Source organism: Trachurus japonicus, chromosome 23, assembly GCF_045865225.1.
Source record: "Trachurus japonicus isolate A0001 chromosome 23, Traja_1.0".
In the NCBI taxonomy this organism is placed as follows: domain Eukaryota; kingdom Metazoa; phylum Chordata; class Actinopteri; order Carangiformes; family Carangidae; genus Trachurus; species Trachurus japonicus.
Genome location: NC_140929.1, coordinates 16,979,414 through 17,003,327, shown reverse-complemented (window position 1 = coordinate 17,003,327; position 23,914 = coordinate 16,979,414). Strand labels below are relative to the sequence as shown.

General features: G+C 42.4%; 1 protein-coding gene across 4 annotated transcripts in view; it reads right to left on the bottom strand.

Moving 5' to 3' along the window:
* syn3 (synapsin III) overlaps window positions 1–23,734 on the bottom strand; it is a 98,506-nt gene extending 74,772 nt beyond the window's left edge. For 3 of the 4 annotated variants that reach the window (XM_085769008.1, XM_085769009.1, XM_085769010.1), the window contains exons 1-2: window positions 23,601–23,734; window positions 10,611–11,085 (exon numbers count right to left, since the gene is read on the bottom strand). In XM_085769008.1, coding sequence (XP_085625134.1) covers window positions 10,611–11,050 — 440 coding nt within the window. In that variant the 5' untranslated portion in view covers window positions 11,051–11,085; window positions 23,601–23,734. The remainder of the gene's footprint in view (window positions 1–10,610; window positions 11,086–23,600) is intronic. The other variant, XM_085769011.1, reaches the window with a different exon arrangement.
* Between the last annotated feature and the right edge of the window lie 180 nt (window positions 23,735–23,914).

Genomic DNA, 23,914 nt, shown 5'->3' with positions numbered 1-23,914 from the left:
CAGTTAGCACTCAGCTGAGAGTTTTCAACAGTTTATAGGAAGAAGTGAAATCATCTCCACCCTCATCATAGAACAGCGTTTCTGGGAAATTAGGTCTTGTTTCAGAAAAAACATTCCATCTGAAGCTTCTAGTTGATATGACATAAACATTAAAGGTTGAGATTACTTTATTTTAGATACAAGTCATCCCACTGCTTTGTGTTCACAGCCGTGTAGTGTCCCAGTGCTTTGTAGCTCTCAGTGTTGACCTCTGACCCCTCGCAGGCATGGGATGATTAACAGTCTGTTGAGGATTCAGACTGGAGCCATGTGGAGTTGAGGATGTAGGATACATGCTGGGGGCTGTCAATTACTGGGACAGGCTTTTGGGGATTCAGAGAGCCTCTGGACCGGCCCACACCAAAACTCATTCTCCTTTTGCAAAGCTTTTCTCAGAGGCCGTTTCCTCCTCCTCCTCTGTCTTCCCTGTGTTTGCCTCTTTGTGTTTCATCCCCCTACGTCCGTCCTGTCGGTCCCTTCATTAACATTTATTACAGTCACTGAGGAGGGTCTGGAACTTAACATCTGCCAGCTGTCCCACTTTAAAGTTTTGGTCCCTTGCTGTCGCATTCTCTGTAATTTTGGAGGACATGAACCTTCAGCACGACTGAGCTAGGACAGGCGGAGTCCCCTGTCACCTCGGACCACCGTCATGAGGGATCATGAGGCAGGCGGGGCCCGGGCCCGGGGCTCACCGCTTAGACATGACTGCTACGTGTTTCAACGTATTGCAGAACATGTCGTCAGGCAGAGTGATCAGTTTAATTTACAGGGTTAAGGGCTGAACCAGCGCTTTACATGTGTTCAAACATAAACATCCAGCTCCACTGAAAGACACACACCCACTATACAAACACCATGAAGCTGCTTGAATTATAATTGGACATCTGTCACCAGGAGTGGAGAGAAACCAAGTCCATCCACTTGAGCACAGTAGATTTTTGACTATCTCCACTTTTAAAGAGACCCAGAGGAGTTTGTATTTGGAAATAAAAGAGTCTCATATTAATGTGGATGAATCTACATTACCCACACTTGTTAATGGGTCCATTTTTGATGATCTTTATAGTTTTTTTGTTATTATTATTTAGTGGTCGACTCGCCCAGCATTTCCTACTTTTGGTTTCCCGGACGCTGCCCGGCGGGTCATGGGAATGACGCCGCCAAATCACTGTTTATAATCGGAACTAGGACGGTATCTGATCGTCTTCGAACCATCAACTTTTATTCTTGATTAATGAAAACATTCTTGGCAACTGTTTTCGCTTTCGTCCGTCTTGCACCGGTCCAAGAATTTCATCGTGCGCAGAGGCTCATGGGAAATGTAGTGTGAAAACAATTCGCTTTCCAAATCTCCTCGTAGTCCCTTTAAACCAAAGGATATTATCTTTGTGAAAAACAGAGAAACAGGCTGTCACAAAGAAGTAAAAAGGCAGTCTGCCTCTCTTTTTGGCTGTTCTCTGTTTTCCCCTATTGTTGTCCTGAAGAGCACCTGATTTCCCACATCTTTCCCATTTTTTGACCCAACTGCGGCACTCCCTATCTTTGTTTTAAACATCTTTACCTCATCAAAACTTCATATGAAAACAACAATGGTTGCTTCCGTCAATCCATTTATGCTATTACAGCCGTTTTCACATCCAATTTTACAGAGTCATCTGCTTCTGTAAATGTGGAACGGTACGCCATGAGTGAAATGTACTCATGAATACTCAGTCCTGTTCTCCAGTACTTACAGTAACACAAGTAAAAATTAACTTACGAACTTTGACTTTGATTAGTGTGAAATTTGACCGGGAGCATCTGCACTGTGACTCAAGTGATGGCCTCGTGGACCTCCTCTGACTGTCCTGGACAGTTATGAGCAACAAAAACACTTATGTATTAGCATTTGGAGACACTGATAGACAATCAACAAACATTTGACAGAAATTGTTCGTAAAAATGGGCTATACAAATAAAATAAAATTGCCTTGCCTTGCCTGTCAACTCTGTTCCAGTCTCCACCACATTCTCTTTACCTGTTGAAAACTAAGGGCTCAGTATTGTACCCCAGAGCAACACAGTTGTCATTTTCCTGAACAGCACCTGTGCTGTTTAAAAAGCAGATACCCTTGCACTTCTGGGTGTTGGTCATAAAGTGAAGTGTAGTCAGGTGCATTGTTGGTGTGTTGCAACAGAAAGTGATTTCTCTATTATTTTAACGGTATATTGTCAACATAGTACTATATACCTTTATAGGTGGGCACACACAGTGCACACATTGCACAGTGTGTTGAAAATATGTTAGAGGTTGTCAGATGGAAGATTAGAATAGAGTTTCAGAGCCACTTTGTGTTTGTATCATTCTGCACCAGGAAAATCCTGCATAGTGTTTCCATTCATCACCTAAATTTGTCCACAGTTTCAAAACAAACTGAAGATTAATTCACCCTTTTCATCAAATGACATGATTTATGGAGTTACTGCACTGCAGAGCTATGTGCAGTACATTGATTCACTCAGCTCCTCTTTGCCCTTCAGAGTGCACAGAGCAGCTGTCTGTGCCAGCACTGGTCTCACTGGTTAGTCACAATATGGGATCAACTGACCAGAAATAGAATCTAATTCTGTATGAAACAGTGCAGCATTATAACAGCAATACGCCGAGGTGCAAGCTCGCCTGGCCTTTAAAGGGCACTGTGATTTGTTTATTGAATGTTATGCCTAAAATACTCCCATGAATAAAGAGATTAAGTACACTCTTTAACCATGCGCCTGCTGCAGCAGGACTTCTTGTCTGCTAAATAGCAAAAAGGAAGATGGGTGCACCCTGAATGCACCTGTGCTTCGGTCTACATATTCATGAGCTGATGGCCAAGTTTGTGAATTGGCTGTTGTTTAGAGAGACTGAGGCAAGATGTAAAATATTCTATGATGACGATCTATGAAGTCAGGTGATATTTCTCTGGGGGTTTGTCATATAAAATAGTCATGTGATCTACTGGTAATAGATTATAGTCACTTTAAAGCTTCAGTTGGTAACAATTATTCAGTCATATTTGCTGGAACTGTCACTCTATTCTGATAGTCGGACATTAAATGAGTATTTTAGGACAAAATCCAACTCCTCTGGCTCCACCTACAGCCTGTAATCGTATTTGCCGAATTCCACCACGTCCGAAGATTCTCCACCAGTCAGGTAGAGGGAGCAGGAGGAGCAGCCAATCGCAGCTCGTACACGTCATAGTAAATTGGCGAAACTTAAAGTAAAGTCTGTGACTTGGTCGGAAATTTCAAGACGATACACCTTCAGCTCATTTCATGGTGAGAGAGACGTGAGATCGTTTTCGGAGTCTCCGGTTGCTATGGATACAGTACGTCTTCTGTGGGTGCGTTTAAGGCTACTTTGTGTGAGTGTGGCGCGCCTGCACGTGTGTGGGGGGGGGCGCTTGGCAGAGGTTCATAAAGGGAACTGACAGTGTATTGTCTTGAAATTTCCGACCAAGTCGCAGAGTTTACTTTCACTTTCGTCAATTTACCAACTGGAGCTTTAAAGGTGTACAGAAATGGCCGTTTGTCCTGTTCGTAGCGCCGAGTTGTCACGAGTTGCCGCACAAGTTTACCCGAGTAAGGAAAACAAATTTGATTGGTCGTTATCGAGCGGGCGGGATATTCAAAGCACTAATTTTATGACCCAGAGTGGACTCAAATTCAATTTTCTTTTCTGTACAGCTTTAAAGGTCCTGTAAAGCAAATTTACAGATTTGCAAAAATATCACTATTAAAGAACTAAGTCTGAAAACAATAAAATTAAATAAAAATACTGATCTGCGTGGTACTGAATAATGGAATTAGACCATTAAACTGAGTGTCATCATTTCCAAGTTAAGGATTTTTGGGCAGGTCCCAAAAAACAGGGAGCCAGTGACTCACTTGGATACCTATTTACTATAGCCCTCCTCATGATGTAACAGTATACAGCTCCAAACACAACCTGGATTCACTGATCATAGGTTCTACTGGAGAATGGAGATAAACCGATCGTCTACCTCCTGGACTTTCCACCTGCTGCTCAATGTGCTCCAGGAAAACTCAACAATCTGTTGCAGGCTGAGAGGAAGCAGGTTGCTCCTCTGGCTCAGAATATGAGTCTGGTTCTGGCAGGTCCAACATGTCTGGCTGTATTTTGCCGATATGGTTGCTGAGTGAAGTCATGTTCCCTTTTACCATAAAGTTAAGTGACAGGGATGCGGAACCATTCCCAATGTGGTTTCAGTGTCTTCAGTGTCCCAGACAGGGAGAATACTGGTTCTTTTATCACATTTGAAACATGATCTTTCATATGTTTGCAATATTCATGGCTTAATAAACCTGCAACCCTGTAAGTACAGAGAGGAAGATAATTAGCAATTTTTGGTTCCATCAGTCCTAGTCAGTGTTGGTTTACAAGCCTCGTTTCAGGTCTGATCTCTTCAGTAGACCAGGCTAGAGATGGTTGGACTTACTGTCTTATCCTTTTAAAGGGATAGTTCAACATTTTGGTAAATTGGCCCATTGCCATAATCCCTATAGTTTTAGGAGTAGGTTTGTTACCTTTAATTGTCAGTGCAAGCTATTTTTAGAACGGCGGAGCAGAGCCGCGAGCTGCTCAGATCTACACTACGGAGGCTAATGGGATTTCTTGGTTTCCTTCATCAAACTCATCAAATACACAATCCAACAACTCCAGAACGCTCTGGTGGACAAGTTGTGATCTGCACATTCACCACGCTATGAGATAACGGAACATTACAAGACAGAGTTGTTTTCGAGGTAAATTCATGCAAAACCACTGATGCACGTTTCCCAGCAGTTTTTTGGCAAGCAGTCTCTGCATTTGCCTCGATAACAACTCTGTCTCATAACATTCCGTTATTATCTCATAGCAGAAATAAGTTCTGATTAAATTCTCCAGCACTTTGTGATCTTGGTGTTGTTAAAGCCACAGCAGGTCATCCCACCTCTTGTTATGCTTCAGATGTTAATGTGGGCTCTCTGCGTCTTCTCCAGACAAGAGGATGGAATTAAAACCCTCTACATGTGGCTGAGTGAGCAGAGGAGCTCAAAGAACACACAAGAATGTAAACACTGCCAAAGGGTATAATATATATAAATTAAGCAATCAGATGCTGATATCATTCAGAACACAGTGCAAAGAGAAGGACAGCTTCTTGGCAACATGTCTCACATCAGCCTGAGAGAGTGGAGGAGAGCGAGACACACTGAGACACAGATAGAGAGGCAGAAAAGGAAGGATTGTTGGTGGTGACCATGATGCTCTTGCAGTCTTTGCCTCAGTGCTGTGTGCTGCTATTGTGCATCCGTCATTGCTGGGGGCCAAGCCTGTCAGGACAGAGCACAGTTTCCCCAGAGACCTCAGTCTCTCTGCTGGAATGCCCAGGAGGAAATTCAACCCCGAGGCAGAGAGGTGGACGGACAGATCCCCTCCTCTGCCCGGCAGCCAGACTGCATCATCTGACCAGTAACGCCCCGTCCTGCATCAGCACCCGGGTTCAGGACAAACTGACAGAAACATGTGAAGGTTTGTATCACTAAAGGACCGACATTACAAATCATGAACCATCAAGTGTAGTTCTATATCTCTTCTTTCAGGCTTCTCTCTGGAGCTCTGGTAACACCATGACATTGAGCCAATCAGAGGAGAGGAGGCTTTGAGCCTCTTTTCTCATTGGCAGACTGTTTTTGAATTGAAACTACTTTATTAATCCCAGAGAAGGGAAATTAAATGTCAACATGTACAAGACAGCCAACACACAACATGACAAAATAAAATCTGAGTGATGCTGTAACAGCAGATTGCAGGTAAACTACTCAAAGGAACCAGATCCTGTAGGTTTAGATTACAGGTCCAGGTGGGCGGGGCTAGGTGGCATGGTTGAGGGTGATGACATCACAAAGTTACAAGAACCCTAATGGTACTTTTCAACACTCTGTGTAGAAGTTTTCTTCTTAAATCTGACACTTACTGTAAAGTTGAATTACCTAATGCACAGAATAACTTCAGAGGTTCCCATAGTCATGGACAATTGTAAAGCATCAGCATCAGTGAAAGAGATTCAAGGTAAAATTCATCTGTTTCCATGGAGATCACTAATTTATTGCCATAAGTGCTCATGACACTGGTTAACAGTTAGCCAGAAAAAAAGTGTTTTCTTGAGAAAACGACTGAAGACTTTCACTGTTTTGGTTGCTTTTTTCTCCACAGAGCTCCCCCTACAGTTTTGGAGTGCTTTTTTTTTACTCACTGCTGCTAACCCTCCAGGTGGAAGGCAGAGAGCCTCCAGGCTCCATTCTCCCTGTAACAAGTCATTTATTTAACCATCACAGTAACCCCGAAGCTCTTTAATATAAGGGGCAAATCTTACGTAGTTCCTTCTTTAACTACTCCAATGGACATTTTAAGGAAACCTTAAGGAGAAGACCAAAGAAAAAACATTTTTTAAATGAAATAATAGATGCTGTTATTGTTAAAATGGACACCTCACTACAGTGTTCAACAGACGGCCAGAATGTTTCATGTGTTTTGTGCAACAGTTTTCATATCTTAAACTGGACTTAATGACATCTCAAGATACTTTATGCAAATGGCCTGAATACAGGCTGTGTGTTCCTCAGTGGACTGAGGCTGTGATACTTTCACAGTATTAATATAGAACCTAGAGCTGTTATTATTATGAACAAACACATCCACATTATACTCGTATATGTGGGTAGATCGTAACTTAGTAACGGTGTCAGGACACTATAACAGTGGATCTTGTCACTATAACACAGTGTGACTATCACAACTATATTGTTAAAGAGTTTCTGTTTCTTCTGAACTAATCATGTATTTCCATCTTTAACTTGCTGACTGAAGCTGTGTGGTTTCTTTCAGTGCTCAGAGAGAACAAGTGTCGGTGGCTGCTTTCAGAAAAGGCTGTGGCTGACTCTGAATCAGTTCTTCCGCCACATCAAACTGTTGTGGCTTGAGTTAAACTGGTGGCTGCAGATGTGATCAGAGCAATTGCTGATTTATGAAAATGCTTGAAAATCACAACGCTCACAGACCACAGGGTGGCTTCAAACATCAGAACACAAGTCCATCTGGAGTCACTACGGGGAAAATAACACATCTGGTCAGTGAGCTTTCACCAGCAGCACAGTTCACCAAGTACATCTCCTAAAGGTTCAGCTGCAGAGGGAGGACTGGTGAGTCCAGCTCAGTCTGGTTTCAGGAGGATCAGTTTCTTCCAGTGTGAAGATTTATATTAATGATAAAATGAATGAAATTAGAATCAGCTCCGTTTCAGTCTGAGTCCTGCTGCTGGTCACTGAAGCCTGTAAATGCAGGCAAACATCTCCACCTGCTGGTGACAGCCCGTCACTTCTACACACGAACAACAATGGACGACTCAGTTCTTCAGCTGAGCTACTGCGCCCCTCAGTGGAATAAACAGCTGGGTTACACATCAAATGGACACATCAGACTACATTTTTCTTGGCTTTAGATTCTGTGTCCATTAAAGCGTAAGCTTCTTTGAACAATCACCTGAACCTGATCCAGTGTTGCAGATATCATAAATCCAGAGAAGTTTCCACTTCTGTGTCTCAGTAACTGCTCAGACAGGTTTCTTCCAGTATAGAACTCCTTGCAGCTTAAGACAGCACAGGAAAACAGGCAAAATGCAAACAACTTCAGAAAACATCTTCATTAATGCAACAACAAGTGCCACAAATAACACACAACAGAAGTGTTTCCAGGCTCCATGATGTCAAGGAAAGATATGAATGATGTGAATGTGAATGTGTATAGATAGATAGACAGATAGATAGATAGATAGATAGATAGATAGATAGATAGATAGATAGATAGATAGATAGATAGATAGATAGATAGATAGATAGATAGATAGATAGATAGATAGATAGATAGATAGATAGATAGATAGATAGATAGATAGATAGATAAAAAATGTTCACACATGCACACAGGCAGGCTCCGTAACAGGTGTATTATTTTGTGATGGGACTTCTTGAGACAAGTAACGGCACATTTTATTGTCAGTAACAGTAACAGCATTATAACGGGGGAAACAGTAACTTTTTGGATTACTCGTTACTGAAAAAGGTAGCGCCGTTAGCAACGCCGTTATTTTAAAAGGCCATTATTCCCATCATTGACAGTGTGGTGGAAATTTGCTATGATTAGTATTCTCCTTGTATAATATAAGTAGTAACGCAGTCTTTGAAATAGTTGTAGTCAAACCTTGTAGTAATCCTGATAACTCCATCAGTGGAGACATTTTTGTACTGACTACAATAAACCTGGGGGCAGAGGAAGGACACTAGGATGACCCACGTACAACCTTGTTTACTAACTGATCTAGGCTTTCCTATAGGTAAAACAACTGGGGTAGACATGTGTTGAGTAATACATCTGTTGAATTGTTTTATTGCCTGGGAAAGCTAGAAGTGCTTGTAGTAATGAAGTAACCAGAGTCATAAAGTGGGGTATAAGAAGGGACTGCAATCTCTGTTCTGGGGGCACTACTCTGAACTGCTATCTGCTGTAGTTCTGTGTTCTGATCCCTTCTCTATAGAGAATAAACTTGGGTGCATGCTCCCTCTCCAGTCTTGTTCTTTGACTCTCCACCGGCAGAACCAAAATCTCCACAACAACAGTAACTGTAATCTACATTATATCACAATCTAATATAACAGCACCTCACAGACCTGAGTCAGTCAGTCTCAACATAAACGCAGGAACACAGGGTTGCTGCTGACGCAGAGACAAAACTGACTTGATTTCTAGTTCATCCACTAACAAACCAGCTGAGCGCTCATCCAGCCTGTCTTTATGTTGTTCTCTGAGGAAGTGACTGAGTGTAGGTGAGAAACAGCCGGAGTGAGGATGCTCCTTCAGAGAGTCTGACTGAGCGTGGAGTCCTCAGAGTGTGATGATCCCCTGATGACTCACAAACACCAGAGACAGGCCCAGAGGGATTTCAGCCAGCCAGCTTTAAGAAAAGAGGCCGCCATGCTTTTCAGAAAACTGGGAGCAGTTCAGGCTCTTTTGGCACGGCTGTCAGCGGGGCATTACTTTAGCAATCATTTTAGACCTGATCCCCACACACAGCCAGCTACAGATGATCCCAGCTGATTCTGCAAATAAAGTAAAAACAGCTCAACTGGGGCCATTTAGCAGCAAATGTCAGGACACAGAATAAGAGCTCATGAAGCTGAAGATGTGATAAAAGGGGATGAAACGCTGCTGCTCTGCTGATCAGCCTCTTCTCATTCAACCTCCTTTATTTTGCTGTCATCTCCAAAGCAAAGGACCTTCCTCTGGTTACCATGACAATATTCACTCCAGCACAGAGCAAGCCCCCATGGTATGAGCCAAGGACGTCTATCAACAACAGGAGGTCTCACTCCTTTCAAACTCAACCTGAACATTGTTTTCAATAACTGAAAATAAAGTCTTATCAGAAAAATGACATAATATGAAATTTGAACTTTTTTTTCTGATACTAGCTGTGACCTTTGTGACTAACTAGCTTGGTGAACTTTAGCCTGAGTAGAACGAAGAAGTGTGTGATTCATTTACACTCAGAAGCAGGAAAAAGAACAGGAAAACATAACATAAGGTGGTGACTTCACCTAGAGCTCCTGAACCACCTGCTTCTGGGTTAAAGGATAATTCCATGCAAATTCAACCTGGGGCTCTAGTTTCCTAATATTTTAGCTCTAACATACTGAATGTGAAGATTTTCTTTTTAATGTCTCCTGTCCTGCAGTAGTTCTGTCTGTCCCTGCATCGCCACAGCAGCGTATAATGGGAGTGGACAGATCTTAGGCTGTTTAGGCTGTTTACATCCCACAAAACCACTACTTTTTTAACAGACTTTGTATTACAGCTCCGGTTACAAATATGTCAAACCCCTTGGTGTATGTTTGAAGCCATCTGACGTTGTCTGTGGAGAAGAATTACAGTTTTGTGGGGTGTAAACAGCCTAAGATCCATCCACTCCCATTATACGCTGCTGTGGTGAAGCAGGGACAGACAGAACTAGGCCTACTGCGGAACAGGAGACATTAAAAAGAAAATCATCAGATTCATTCTGTTAGAGCTAAAATATTAGGAAACGAGAGCCACAGGTTGAATCTGCCTGGAACTGTCCTTTAAGGTGATTTCCTAGATACTTTACTGAACCCCAGAGATGTTGCTTGGGAGAGAATGAGCTTGTCAACAGTTTCTGATCCACTGTGAAAGACTTTAAACTGTACATTTCCCCATTGCAGTGGCTGCATCATTTTGCTGCCAACATAGACTGCAGGCTGGCACAATATTAAGTCAGTCTGCTGAGGATTTTCATCTTATGTCACAAGTTGTTCAAGCCCTCCCAAAGACCATGAGCCATGTTGCCCAGGAAAAGGACACATGAGGAGCCTTCATCATGGGACAACCTAGTCACTTCACTGTGATACAATTACCAAAAGGGTTCGATCTCTGATTTGGGACGAAAAATCATGAGAAGTGCACTCACCAGTCTGTGTGCTGGTCATCAACAACCAGCAAGATCTTGGGCTTGCGAATGACGGGCTTGGCTGGCTGACTGCTTCCTGTGGCAGCGCCATCAGCTGCTGCTGCTGCTGCTGCTTTAGCATGAGCAGCAGCTGCCACGTTCTGGGCCATTTGAGCGCTCTTCACCACGCTGGAGAAGGAGCTGAGGAAGCTCCCTGTGCCTGTGCCTGAGGCTGGGGCTGGGGCCGGGGCCGGGGCCGGGGCCGAACCCGAACCCGGGGCAGGGCCCGAGCCCAGGGTCTGACCCAGGATGCTCGCAGGGTTCCTCCTCTCTGTGGCTGGGGAGGCGGGAGACGAGGTGGAGGAACCTGGAGGGGTCGGCCTCTGCAGATCCATCATGTAGCCGTTGGGGAGGTTGGCCACAAAGCTGCTGTCCGACAGGCGGCGGCGAAGGTAGTTCATGGTGGTGGTCTGTCAGGCCAGAGGGGGGAGAACACCTGAGACAGAGGAGGGCAGAGGAGCTCATTATTCATGTCACCATACCGGTAATCACATTAGAGGTATGTGTGACATCATGCTGCTGGCTTTGGACTGCAATCCACCCCACCACTGTGCCACCCCCCCAACGATAGTCCAAGTGCACCAAAGGATTATAATTTGAATGTTTATTAGGGCCCTGGCAAACCAGAGGGAGCAAGGATCCCATTGAATTCCTTTCCTTTCTTCTGCTTTAGTGGTCAACTCTAGTCAAGGCAATTTTATTTGTATAGCTCCTTTTTTACAGTTTGTCTCAAAGGGATTTAAACAGCATCATAACAACATCCTCTGCCCTTAGACCCCTCACATCCATTGAGGAAAAACTCTACTGAACAGGGGGAGTTGCTGCTTCTAATAAAAACATATACGTTCTGGAGTTGAAAGTACATCATCTATTCCAGACAGAAGCTGTCAACTGTTAAGAGTCTAAATAGGAAGCAGAGTTTATGTGCTTGTCTGGATGATCTAATGGTTATGTGCTTATTCTTTACCCCAGCAGTTTAGGTTTGAGATTATCCATCCCATGTCATCCTCAATCTCTTTCTCTCTCACTAGAACTGAAAAAAGCTTTAAACAATGACAGTGTCATGCATGCAGACATGAACACAGGCAAGAAATTACTTTAGTAATAGTACTTTATTGGGGAAAAATGGGCAAAGACAAAATGTCTCCAAACAGAAAAAAAAAAAAAACACACACAAGAAGGTCAACGGGTCCCAGTCCCAGAGAACACAAAAAAGAACATTAAAAGGTTTCCTGCAAAGTACAACAGAAGCCAAAAGGAAATCCAAGAAACAGAAAGACGATAAAACCAAATACTCACAAGGAGGGAACACAGAGGGAACACAGAGGGAACACAGAGGGAACACAGAGGGAACACACCGGAGGAACAAATACAACGACGAGATACAAAAGGTTGACAAACTGGGAGGGAACAGGCAAAGACATGGGGTTAATTGTAAACAAGACACAGTTGTGAGACACAAGGCTAACAGGGCAGGAAGAAGACAATGGGGTTTTCAAAATAAAACAGGAAACTAATCAGGGGAACATAATGAGGACACAACTTCTTTCTCTCTGAGTGTGTAAATCCAGCTGAAATCACAGCTCAAAGTTTGAGTTCTATGTGCTTGGCAGTGACGTGTGGTGACGACAGGGGAGGCAGACGATCGTATTCGGCAAATCAGCTAATCACGCAAGGAAGTCACAACAAACAGGTTTTTCTCAATGATTTGCACTTTGCACAAATACGTTTTAAAATGTGCATTGCAACACCTTCTCATCACAATCCACGCCATCTAACGTTGCAACACAGATCAGCTGTTATTAAAACCCAACTCATCAATAACAGGATCACGATATTGGACCACCGCTCACAACAAACTATTAACAATTAATCCACACTCAAACCAAAGCAACAATAATGTTAACTGCACTCAATAAGCTAGTATTACAAGGTTTACAACAGATATGACAGACAACCTGGGCTGTGTGTGTAAGAAAGAAAGAGAGGGAGAGAGAGAGGAAGAGAAAGTAGGTAAAACCTGCTAGCTGTTAGCTGTTAGCTACCGTAGCTCAGGCGTCGGTCTCCCCCAGTCAGGTAAAAACTGCCGTTTATTCCTCAAATGAAGCTCATGAAGTTGTTGAGCCTCGCCGGTACAGTTATCCATCACTGCAGTTGATTTAGCCGCTAAACTGCTGGACGCAAAAGCCACATACACACCGTATGGGCAGAAGAGGCAGAGCAGCTCTGTGCCTCACCTCTGAAATACAACGAGACGGCGAGTGGCTTCTACGGCCGCTGCCTGGCCGGAGGTAAAGTCAGTTGAGTCGCGTTTATTAGACTATGAAAATCACCAGATGCTGACACATTTAAACCTGTGGTAAAGTTATCTGAAATAAAAAATAAATAAAAAATTAAACCTTAGATTAAAGCAGAAGTAAGCGATCCGGTCGTTTCTGGCTAATGCTGCGTTCCAGGCCGGCTTTTGAAACCGTAAATTACAGCTTCAAGTCACGATTTACGACTTTGTAGCGTTCCAGGCAACCCACCCGTGTTTTTCCGACCTGTTTTACCTGTGAAAGTGCACTATAACGGCCACTCGTAACTTCCGACCCGTGAACTCGTACCAGATCGAACTGGTACGACTTCACAGGTCGGAAAAACACGAGTTACGAGTTGCCTTGAATGCACCATAACGTCTTGTCAGCCGATGGAGTTAGCAGCCCCCGCCCTCGTCATGGATCTATTGGTCCTCGTCCCTACGTCACCACATTCAGGCGCATCCCTTGGCTGCACACACAGCCCTTCATGCCGTTCTCTCTCCTCATTGGATAAAACTTGTAGGATACAAGGAAAGTTTTCTCCTCAGCTTACAGCAGAGCAGAGTGACTGACAGACCCGTGTTTTGGTCCAAACACTCTATGTAAGTGATTGCTGTCGAAAGATATTTAAGACTTATATTAACACAAAAATATCGCTTACTTCTGCTAATTATTCACTGCCTCACCTGCCTCCCCTGACTGCACGTCCTTGGTGTTTGGTGATTTTTTTTTTTTTTGGTGAAGACAATTACTGTGGGTATAGTCTTGTTGGAACAGAAATGAAGTTACCCTAGTAGGGCGGGGAGAGGAACTGCTGCCAGACGATTGATGATGCAGAGCTGGAGGACTGATCACAGCTCATTTCCCTGGGAGCTCCTGGGAGAAAGCTCACTGAGTGGCAGAGAGGAGGCATTCACGCAGATTAACTATCAAACTGCAACCCAGAAAACATGCCAACAGAGGGAGAGGAAGCCCTTAAACCTAATTAAAACTGGGACGCTCTCGTAGTCAGAGGAGCTGGGAGGAGATGAAAGTGCATTTTTACAACTGAAAGAGTTGTTCCAGTGTGTTGTGGTTACAGACAGAGGGAAGAGGAGGGGGTAATGAAGGGGCTGTGGAGCTAATGTTTCATCTAGACACGAGAATGAAGTCAGACTGTCACCATCAGGAAGTCCTTGTATGAGGAGATAGTGATGTTCTGTGGAACAGCTGTCACGTCAACACAGATGATACCAGCAGTTCAGTCCAGTAACATCCCAGAGGAGGAATTCCTACATACAGAGAACTGTGCTTAAAGGGATATTCCAACATTTTGGCAAATTTGCCTATTGCCATAATCCCTATAGTCATAGCAGTACTGCAGGTTCATTACCTTTAATTGTTGGTGCAAACAAGTTTTTAGATCGGCAGGGCAGAGACGTGAGCTGCTCAGCTAACGCTACAGAGGCGCATGGTACTTTCGCCTTCCCCTCATCAAACTAAATAGACAATCCAACAACTGCAAAACACTCTGGTGGACAAGTTGTGACCTGCACATTCACCACGCTATGAAATATTAACGCATAATTATGTAACATTACAACACATGAAGCAAATACTCGGAACTACTTGCGTTTTTGAAATCACTCCGCCCAGCAGCCATGCCTGAAATGTAGTTTCGGCTACACATTTGCCTCGAAAACAACTCCGTCTCGTAATGTTACATTATTATTTCATAGCGTGGTGAATGTGCAGGTCACAACTGAGGGAAAGGCAAAAATACCATGTGCCTCTGTTGCGTTAGCTGAGCAGCTCATGCTGATCTAAAAACAGCTTGCAGCGACAATTAAAGGTAATGAACCTATAGGGATTATGGCAATAAGTGAATTTGCCAATAATGTTGAACTATCCCTTTAAGTGGGGTTTTCCAGTACCTTATCGTTTTTGGAAACTTCTCACTTTTACTGAACTACCCTTGTCTGCACTGAGCCTAGCGGAGCTTTGGTTTGTGGAGTCAGCTCAGTGCTGGTTTGGATTTTTACACCACATCTGCTGACAATAATAAAACTTCAGTGAGTCATCTTTTCAGGATTCAGTGTTTTGCCCCAAGGTGTTTCAGCAAGGCAGACGTTCACTGTCAGAGGAGTGAAACCAAAACAGGGAGTGTAATCTGCCTCCAGCAGAACAGCCTCTCCTCACTAAAGACCAACTCTAACAGAAGATGACACAGCAGGCAGCCACAATGGAATTAATGCAATCTGATTTTGCTGCTCATTTCTATCCACTCACGTAATATCAACCCAGCACAACAATATATCAGTCTAACACTCTCTGTTTTCAATCATAACAATTATAGTGTTATTAAATAAAGAAATACATGTTTTATTTCAGTTTTAACTGTTAATTCATGGTTTGGCAACCTTTTTTTGTAAATGAATTGACCTTTGCAGTGGTGCAGCAGTGAAACCACAGCTAAAAGAGTGAATACATTTGTTACCAGAACTTGTGGGTTTGTTGTGTGTTAGCACTTAGCAGCCATGATCAACAAATCGATACACTCAATAATCATATTCATGTCAAGGAATTCATATTATGTTTACTTGCTCTATAATATTTAAAGTTTTACAGTGCTTGAGGGATGATGTATGTTAATAATCCAGCCCTGAAGGTGGTGCATTATGTTACCCTTCTTTAAAAGCAAATAGGTTTTTTCCCATCGCGGTTCGGGAGGAAGAGCGAGGGACGTTCACTAACTGGAAGATCGGTGGTTTGATTCCCGACTGGCTCCTTCAGTCTGCATGTTGAAATGTCCTTGGGCAAGACACAAACTGTAGCTGCGCTATATGAAAAGCACTGTATGAGTGTGTGTGTCAAAGGGTGAATGCAACCAAACAGTGTGGTCACTGAGTGGTCCTCGAGGCTAGAAAGTGCATTTACCATTGTCTTTTGGATCATTACAGAAAATTAACAACAGTTTATTGTGGCTGAAGACGCATGTATCACCGATCACGTCAGGAAACCCAGCGATCTCATGAAATGCTCCTGCAGTTGACTTACTTACAGTTAAACCTCTGCTGTGGAGATCACCTGCTCCTGTATGGAGCTATATTGGGATCAAATGTTTTGTGCATGAAAAAACTGAAATTTCAAGTTTTGATCTTGAATTCTGAAAAATACATCAACGTATTCAAAATAAAAATAAATGTACAAAAAGTTTTTTCAGGTTAAATATAATTATGATCCACTCTGGTACTGTAATTCTTTTGAATAAATTATTTATTTTCATTTTTCACTTCCATATGATTTGATATTTGAGATCCCATTTCTTTCAGTTGCATGTTTTATCTTTTCTGATTCAGATCTTATTTTTTTACAGTTTCAAATCTTTTTTTCAGTCAGTACACCCTTTTTTGTGGTGTACGCACGTTTGATAAATGAGGGCCAGTGTGTCTGGTTGTTGTCAGCTCAGTCCTGATCCTGAACCACGGTCTGCACACAGCTGACAACCCCCCCACTCCCCTGCTCCCTCTCAGCTCCATATTGCATATTCATCATCTGTCAGTATCACGTCGTCCTCTGTGGTCTGTGAGTCTCACTGTAAAAAAGCTGAATCCACTCTACTACAAACACGTCTGAGCCATCCTGTACACTGGAGTCAAACTACAGAATTCACTTCAACAACAGCTGCAGCACACACCTGTAACCTATCATCATGTTGCTTTCACTTCCGTCGAGGCTGATGAGAACCAATCAGGGGGCATCCAGACTAAAACCTGAGAGTTTTCAAACTAAGTGTGTATTTTTAGACGTTCTAAAATGAACTCGCAGCAGTGTGGTGGTCTAAGAAGCCACAAGAAGGATGTGGCCGTGTCAGTTCTTATTAGATGCTGAATATTTCCAGACTGGAAATTCAGCCTCTAACAGAACTGATGAGAGCAGAGAGCAGTACAAAGGACACATTAGAGAAGACCTTAACTATCATCAGGTCTGTGGCTCCGTAATCACAGGGTTTACTCAGTAATGATGGGGGAGACATACACACACACACACTCCAGGACCCCCTGCTGATCCACAGTGTTTTTCTATATTTAACATTGTGAGGAAGCTATACCCTCCTCATCCTCACTCTGTTGAATCCACCACATGCTCTAATTCAGCTGCTCTACTGTATGAATTATACATCAGAGCCTGGTAGAAGTGCTTTCATTGTCAACCTCACATAACAATGATCATATCCAGTATGTGTTACCAAACGTTGAGAGAACGCAACGTGATGCTGGTTTTTTGAGGAGTGGAGTGTCTCTTGGTTTTTAGCACCATCCTCTTGTGACCTCTGACACAGTGAGTGACAGTTGGTAGGAGGATCTAGGGCCCTATGATTTCAGTGATCACGGAATCGCGGACGGAATCGTGGAATTCATTCATTCATCATTCATCCAATCAGGGTGGCACAGATGCGTCCAAAAGCCATGTGAAAAACAAGGAAATGATTTTTTTTAAAACTAATATAATATAATTTATTTTACTGGACACAGTTTAAAGCTCATAAGCATTAATATTTTCTTGGTACCTGAAGTACTAATAGTGCAGCGTTATATTGCGTCATGCAGTATTCGTTCTTAAGGTACTGTATGAAGAAAAGTGTTTTGTTACCTCAATTCCTAATCCAAAGTGATATCCATTTAATTTGTGTACATTTTAGTCATCAACATTAAAAACACACTCTTTTTGTTAGTAAAATAAGAGTAAAAGGTAAAAAGAAAAACAAATTCCCAAAAATGTAAATGGGAAAAAGGGAATTTGGGAAAAAACAAAATGGATTTTATAAGGCCCTAAGGATCAGAATAACCATGAGGATGTAAAGGTGGACTGGTGTCTGGATCCATTTTTATGTCCAATCAAACCTGAACACCTTGACCCTAAATCAGGACCATTGACTAACTTCCTGTTTAATGATCATTCCTGCCGTCTCTCCCTCTGTACTCCAGTTCTCCTGTTTTGAATCATTCCCGTTCTACTTCCACTACACCGGGTCAGCGGTGACCTGCGCTGCGTTGATCTTAAAGGGATGACTGTGTCTCCCTGGTGAAGCAGCATGTCACTACTAACAGCTGGACATCTTCGTCTTTTATTATTCATGACAGTCGGAGCTGTGGGGGGTGTCACCACTGACAGCGAGGGGTCACTGTGACAAAAACAAAAGTGAAGAGTGGTGGGAGCTGGCATTTAACCTGCCCTGGAGTATTGTAGTGGATTAAACTGTAATTTGTTTCGAGTCCAAAGATATGCACACTAGGTTGCCTCCAGATAGGTGTCATCTCTATGTGATAGACTGGTGATGTATCCAGGGTGTGGTGTAGAGCTGCTCTCACCCTGGGACCCACATTTTCCTGTGATCATTAAGTCGCGACTCACTTTCACAGGATTCAAACCAGGCCAATTTATTAAAAGTAGTCTTCCAAAACTGTGCACAGTCATCTTTTTCAACACAATGCACATATTTTCATTTGCAAAGTGCATTTCAGAGCACATCAATAAGAAACTGAGGTGACAACTGCTTGTACAAAAGTGAATACTGGTAATGTAATAACTACACAAAAAAAGAAAGACCCAACATCTGCAAACATCAGCAAACTTAGAGTGAACAATCAAATGGCGGTTACCATGGTTACTGCACTAGACTGCTGCATGTGTCTGACGCATGCCTGTCAACATAAGTAGGAATGATAAAAAATATCTTTCTTTTTTTTCCAAAATAAAAGTCCAACAGGTACTTTAAATATTATTTATTTAGTTTTATGACCAGCTGTTTGCAACCCACCCAGAACAGGCCCACCAGTTGAGAATCTAAAGACAATGGATGGATGGATGGATGGATGGATGGATGGGTGGATGGATGGATGGATGGATGGATGGATGGATGGATGGATGGATGGATGGATGGATGGATGGATGGATGGATAGTTTTACAGTGAAAAGTCATGTTGTCAGTCAGCTGGCCCACCTGACCTTCCTCTTAGTGCTTTAGTCCTAAATTGTCTTTGACCAATCGTGAGCTTAGAATTATAAGGTTCTATCTCCATTTTTTTTTAAATTAGTTTTTTGCATAATATCATCCATTAGTGGTCTGTTAATGCCTGTGTGGTGTTATTTTAAAATTTTCAACATTTTTTAAATTAGTTATTCATAAAATAAAAAGGTTCTATCAACCAAAACACAAGCTGAGTTGGAACTTTGATGCTCAATATCTCGGAACTACCCAAAACGGAGATAGAACCCTATAATTCTAAGCTCACGCAATACTATTGATCTATAGAAGTCTATTGTTTCTATGAAATTTGATATCCATGATCCTCACAGGATGAATTTATAACAACAAACAGAACATATCTATCTATCTGTGAAATGTCCAAAGCTCACGCCCTCTCTAGTATTTCCATCCTGCCTCCAGGCTCTGAATAATCAAATCAGTTGAAGATAAAGACTGGTTGTTTCTGTCTGTCTCTGCCTCCCATTGTTTAACTTCACTGATGAGACTATATCTGCATCAAAGTACATGCCCTCTGTTTAGTTTATTAATGACACTGAGATTATTTATCTGACTTTTAATGAACTTTCTGTGTTTTAGTTTAGCAGCTCAATCAGTCTGTTTATCATACAAACAAAAAATTGTCAATTACCCAGTATTAACCTCCAATAAAAACAGTTGAGTTGACCTGTACCACAACAACATGTCCACATGCTGCACAATAAACAGACCTGAAGCCTTTTACAGAAACTATTGTAGTTTCTACAGCTTACTTAATTTTTATATCAGTAAGTGAGGGGACATCAATAATGTTGGAGTTCTACACAGACACATGAATAATGAGGTGACTGAATTCAATGTGCAGTTCAGAGGCCATGACACACTTTTAAATTGGGATATTTTCTTGTATGTTAATTAGTTCAGAATTGATGTCTGGTAATCAATTAATAGACCTTAAATGTCAGAATGACAACTTTGACTTCAGTGTAGTTATGAGCTCCATATATGTTAGTGATGATCAGGCTTAAACATGTGCATGGCTGCCAATAATATTGATTCTAGCTGCTTCTTCCTCTCTGGGTTAAGACAATGGAATTAAAATTAAAGGTGGAACAAGTATACATTTTATAAATTAAACATTTTTGAACTCCCTTTTCAAGGTTTTTGTCAATATCTACTCATGAATTAAAAGTTATGTTTTTTTGTAATGGTTAACAAAATGACAGCTTGATGCTGTGAGACAATGAAGGAAATGCTTTCTTACTTTCCCTATGATGTCCCTCATCCTTCATACATTGCAGCATGAAAATAAAAACATGCTTTGAAATATCAAGTTCAAACAGAAAACCACACATAGCCATAATGCCCAGAGAGTCATAATGATTACAACTCCGGAACTGACGAATGAATGAATGAATGAAACCTTGCAGCTCACTGCTCCTACAGGTCTCCCTGTCCAGTGTCCACTACAGCGACTGCAGGAGTCTGCAGCAGCAGCAGCAGCAGCCACACTCTGACCTCGCTGCACTTCACGCTGCAGATGCCACATTGATACATACACAGACCAGAGATTAGACCTGTTCCTCCTATTCATTCTAATCAACGTCAGGAAACCATGAGGTCAAAAGCTCAGCAGTGACTCAGCTGTTGTTCACTGGTCTGACCACACATCAGTGGGCGGAGCCAAACGACGAGAGATGTCATGATCATTTCAATGTAGTTTAGTTTAGTTTATTATTACGGGACAATGTACAATACCATTAATCAAGAACAGAGAAGAGATGGTTGTACCAGATTTAGCCACTAGGGCTAATTTCCATGTAAAAACACAGACTGAACACAGAGATGCAGTCATATCTGGGCTCTGACTAAAAGGCTGCTGACTTCATTTCATATGAACAGCATCCAATGGTGGGAATAAAGCACCTTAAGGTTTTTATTCTCATGAATTTGGTTGCTAAGCTCCTCGGTGCAAGACCTAAACTGACTCAAGTCATAAGGAGAGATAGGCTACTGTACAGGAGATAAGGAGACAAGAACCCTTAAACACTTAAGTGAACATTTTAAGGAAACCTCAAGTTTTTATTTCAAGGAAGCCTGGAGTTGATGATGTTAAGTGCAACTCTTGGTCTGGTCTGTGTGAGTCTGCTCTCTGATGGAAAAACAAAACAATGCATAATTTATGAATGCAGACGGCTGCACAGAATCCATACTTTAAAAATGACGTAAGAGCTGCTACAAGTTCTGTTGAGCCACAGACAGACCTCAGGCTCCACTGGTCCAGTCCCCATCAGTCCTCCAGACCAGCTGAGACCCCCACACAAGAGAAGACACAACACTGTTCAGACTGCTGCAGTGACAGAGGCTTCATTTACTGTATGGCCACTGTGAATGGTGTGGTAGTACTGGACTACATGCTTCTTATAGTAATGTAATGTTTTGCCTGCATTTTTTTTCCTTCCTCCTTAGCTTCATGCATCCCTGACAGAAAAACTGTATTGGGCAGAAAACAGTAACACTGTGTGTATACCAATGATTTTAATCATGAATGGTTTATAGGTCTATGTTGATAAAACTTTGAAAATCCTCAAAAGTAGTTTTAATTAATAACTTCTTAGTTTAAAAGCTGGACAGATTACAAGTGTCTTGTCATAAATGATGATTATGACTTTTTGGTTTGGGTTGTAACTAAACAAAATCAACTAAACAAAATTTGAATTAAAAAAAACAAAATGAATCGCCCCCTTGGGGACAAATAAAGACATTGATTGATTGATGCACTTGTAGGTTGCACACACTGTTGATTTGCCTGTTGTCTGAATCACAGCTTACTCTGCTGCACATTTAACTCACAAGACTTTACAACAAAACCCCTGCAACGCAACCCTCCAACCCTCCATATCAGTCAGCTGCAGCAGACTGGTTAACCACTAATGTTAACCAGCCGCTCTGGCCACTGCAACACGGACGCTTCAGATGAAATTCTGAACGGCTCAGAAGCCATCAGAAAGGAAAGGAGAGCGCTGATATGCATACACATGACATGCATGATTTGGCTATAAAATGTGACTGTGAGGAGTAACAACTTATAACATGAAGTTTTCATCATCGTTATCATTTATTGAGTTGATATTATTTGTAACTGGTAAAAGGATTCCTATTGGAACTCATTGATCAATTATGATGTATTTACTATTTTAAAATGTTGGTAACTCATCTAGGAATGGCTGTCAAAGTGAGATGAAGAAAGAGGAAGAAGATGACAACAGGCCACAGACATGTGAACAGTGGGACAAAGTATGAGTTGTAAGGAAAGGTTACCTAAAGAAACCAGCAACAAGCATGTGCATTCTCACATGTGAACACTGTACACACCAATCTGATCAACAGCTGTGAGTTAATGAGGACGGCTGCTGAGAGCATGTCAAGGTAAACAAGACTGAGCCTCAGAGTATGGATCTGATAGATACGGTGATTTTCCATCCTGCTATTTGACCTGTCAAATTAAACCATTAAGATGCTGACGGTGGTTAACTGTGAACAACTTCACAGACACCTGAGGAAGGAGCAGCTACAAATGCTGGATGACGGAAAAAACTAAGAAGGCTGAGTGGAATGTGAGACGTAACAGTACAGATTCTGTTCATGTGGGCTCCCAACCTGGCAAGTAACAGGTCACTGTTTACTGGTGTTTACTGGTCACTGGTGTGTTCAGTTACTAGAGAGAAGTGACTGATATTCTCTGAACTTTGTGAAATACAAGCTGTCCTCTGTCCATCTGTGTCATCTCAGTGTAAAAAATAGAGTATTCTGTTATTTAAAGAACTGGTTCATGGACATGTTATCATTTTTGGAGGATGGAAAAGTGGATTGAAAACTTACCGACTGGGGTCATATACAGAATAGTTTATTAGCTCAACGGTGCAAATGCTTTTATCAATTGAAATATTATATATGGCCAAGTGCATAGCCTATTTAAGGGGCTGCAGTCTACAGTATATAGACCTCAGCATGATGGTCTGGTGCAAAATCACTGTCAGTATAAGTCAAATGACTAATATGATTTTTTGCACATGCAGTCCTCAGGGCTAATTCCATATAAACCTGTTTGGCATCTTCAGTAGCCTATTTAAAAACTGAGTTTGTAAAATAATCATCAAATTAAAGAAGAATATTCCACTCAGATCAGTGTTGATCCAGATCCACTACAAATACAGTCATTAACAGGTGATGACGTGTCAGACTGAGCTAAGCCACTGCTCTGTTCTCTGATCTGCCTCAGAATGCTGACTCCTGCCCCCACCCCCCTCTCCTCTCCCCCCAGCTCCCCTCCTCCCACCTCCCGTGGAGAGGGCTCCTGTACATCATCACCACCACCACCACCACCACCACCACCATCACCATCATCATCATCATCACCGCCACTGCTGTAGCTACATTCACATCACACACAGAGAGACTCCACGTCCACAGACCAAACCGCTCCGAGATCAGGAGGATTTCAGCAGAGAAGGCAAAACGCGGAGGAGAGGCGGTGCACGGTGGAGCAGCAGCAGCAGCAGCAGCAGCAGACACCGACACGCACGGGAGGCGACGCGCGGGGATGACGCTGGGAATAAAGACGTAGATGTGAGAGTAATTTACCTGAGTGGTCGTCAGTGATGACAGAGAGCAGGGTGATGAGCCGTCCTCCTCTTCTGCTGCTGCTTCTGATGCTGACGTTTCTTCTGCTGCGCTCAGGATCACGATCCCCCTCAGGCTCCCAGCCAAGCCTCTCTCTCTCTCTCTCTCTCTCTCTCTCTCCAATGCATGCCGGGAATGTGAGGGTGTAGTGATTTCATTACCGCAGTCCGTCCGTCAAGCTCATTGGCTGAAAAGCTAATTAATCAACTCGTCAGTAAAGAAGACTAAAATGTGAGATCAATCAAATTACGATAAAAAAAAAGTAAAATAAAACT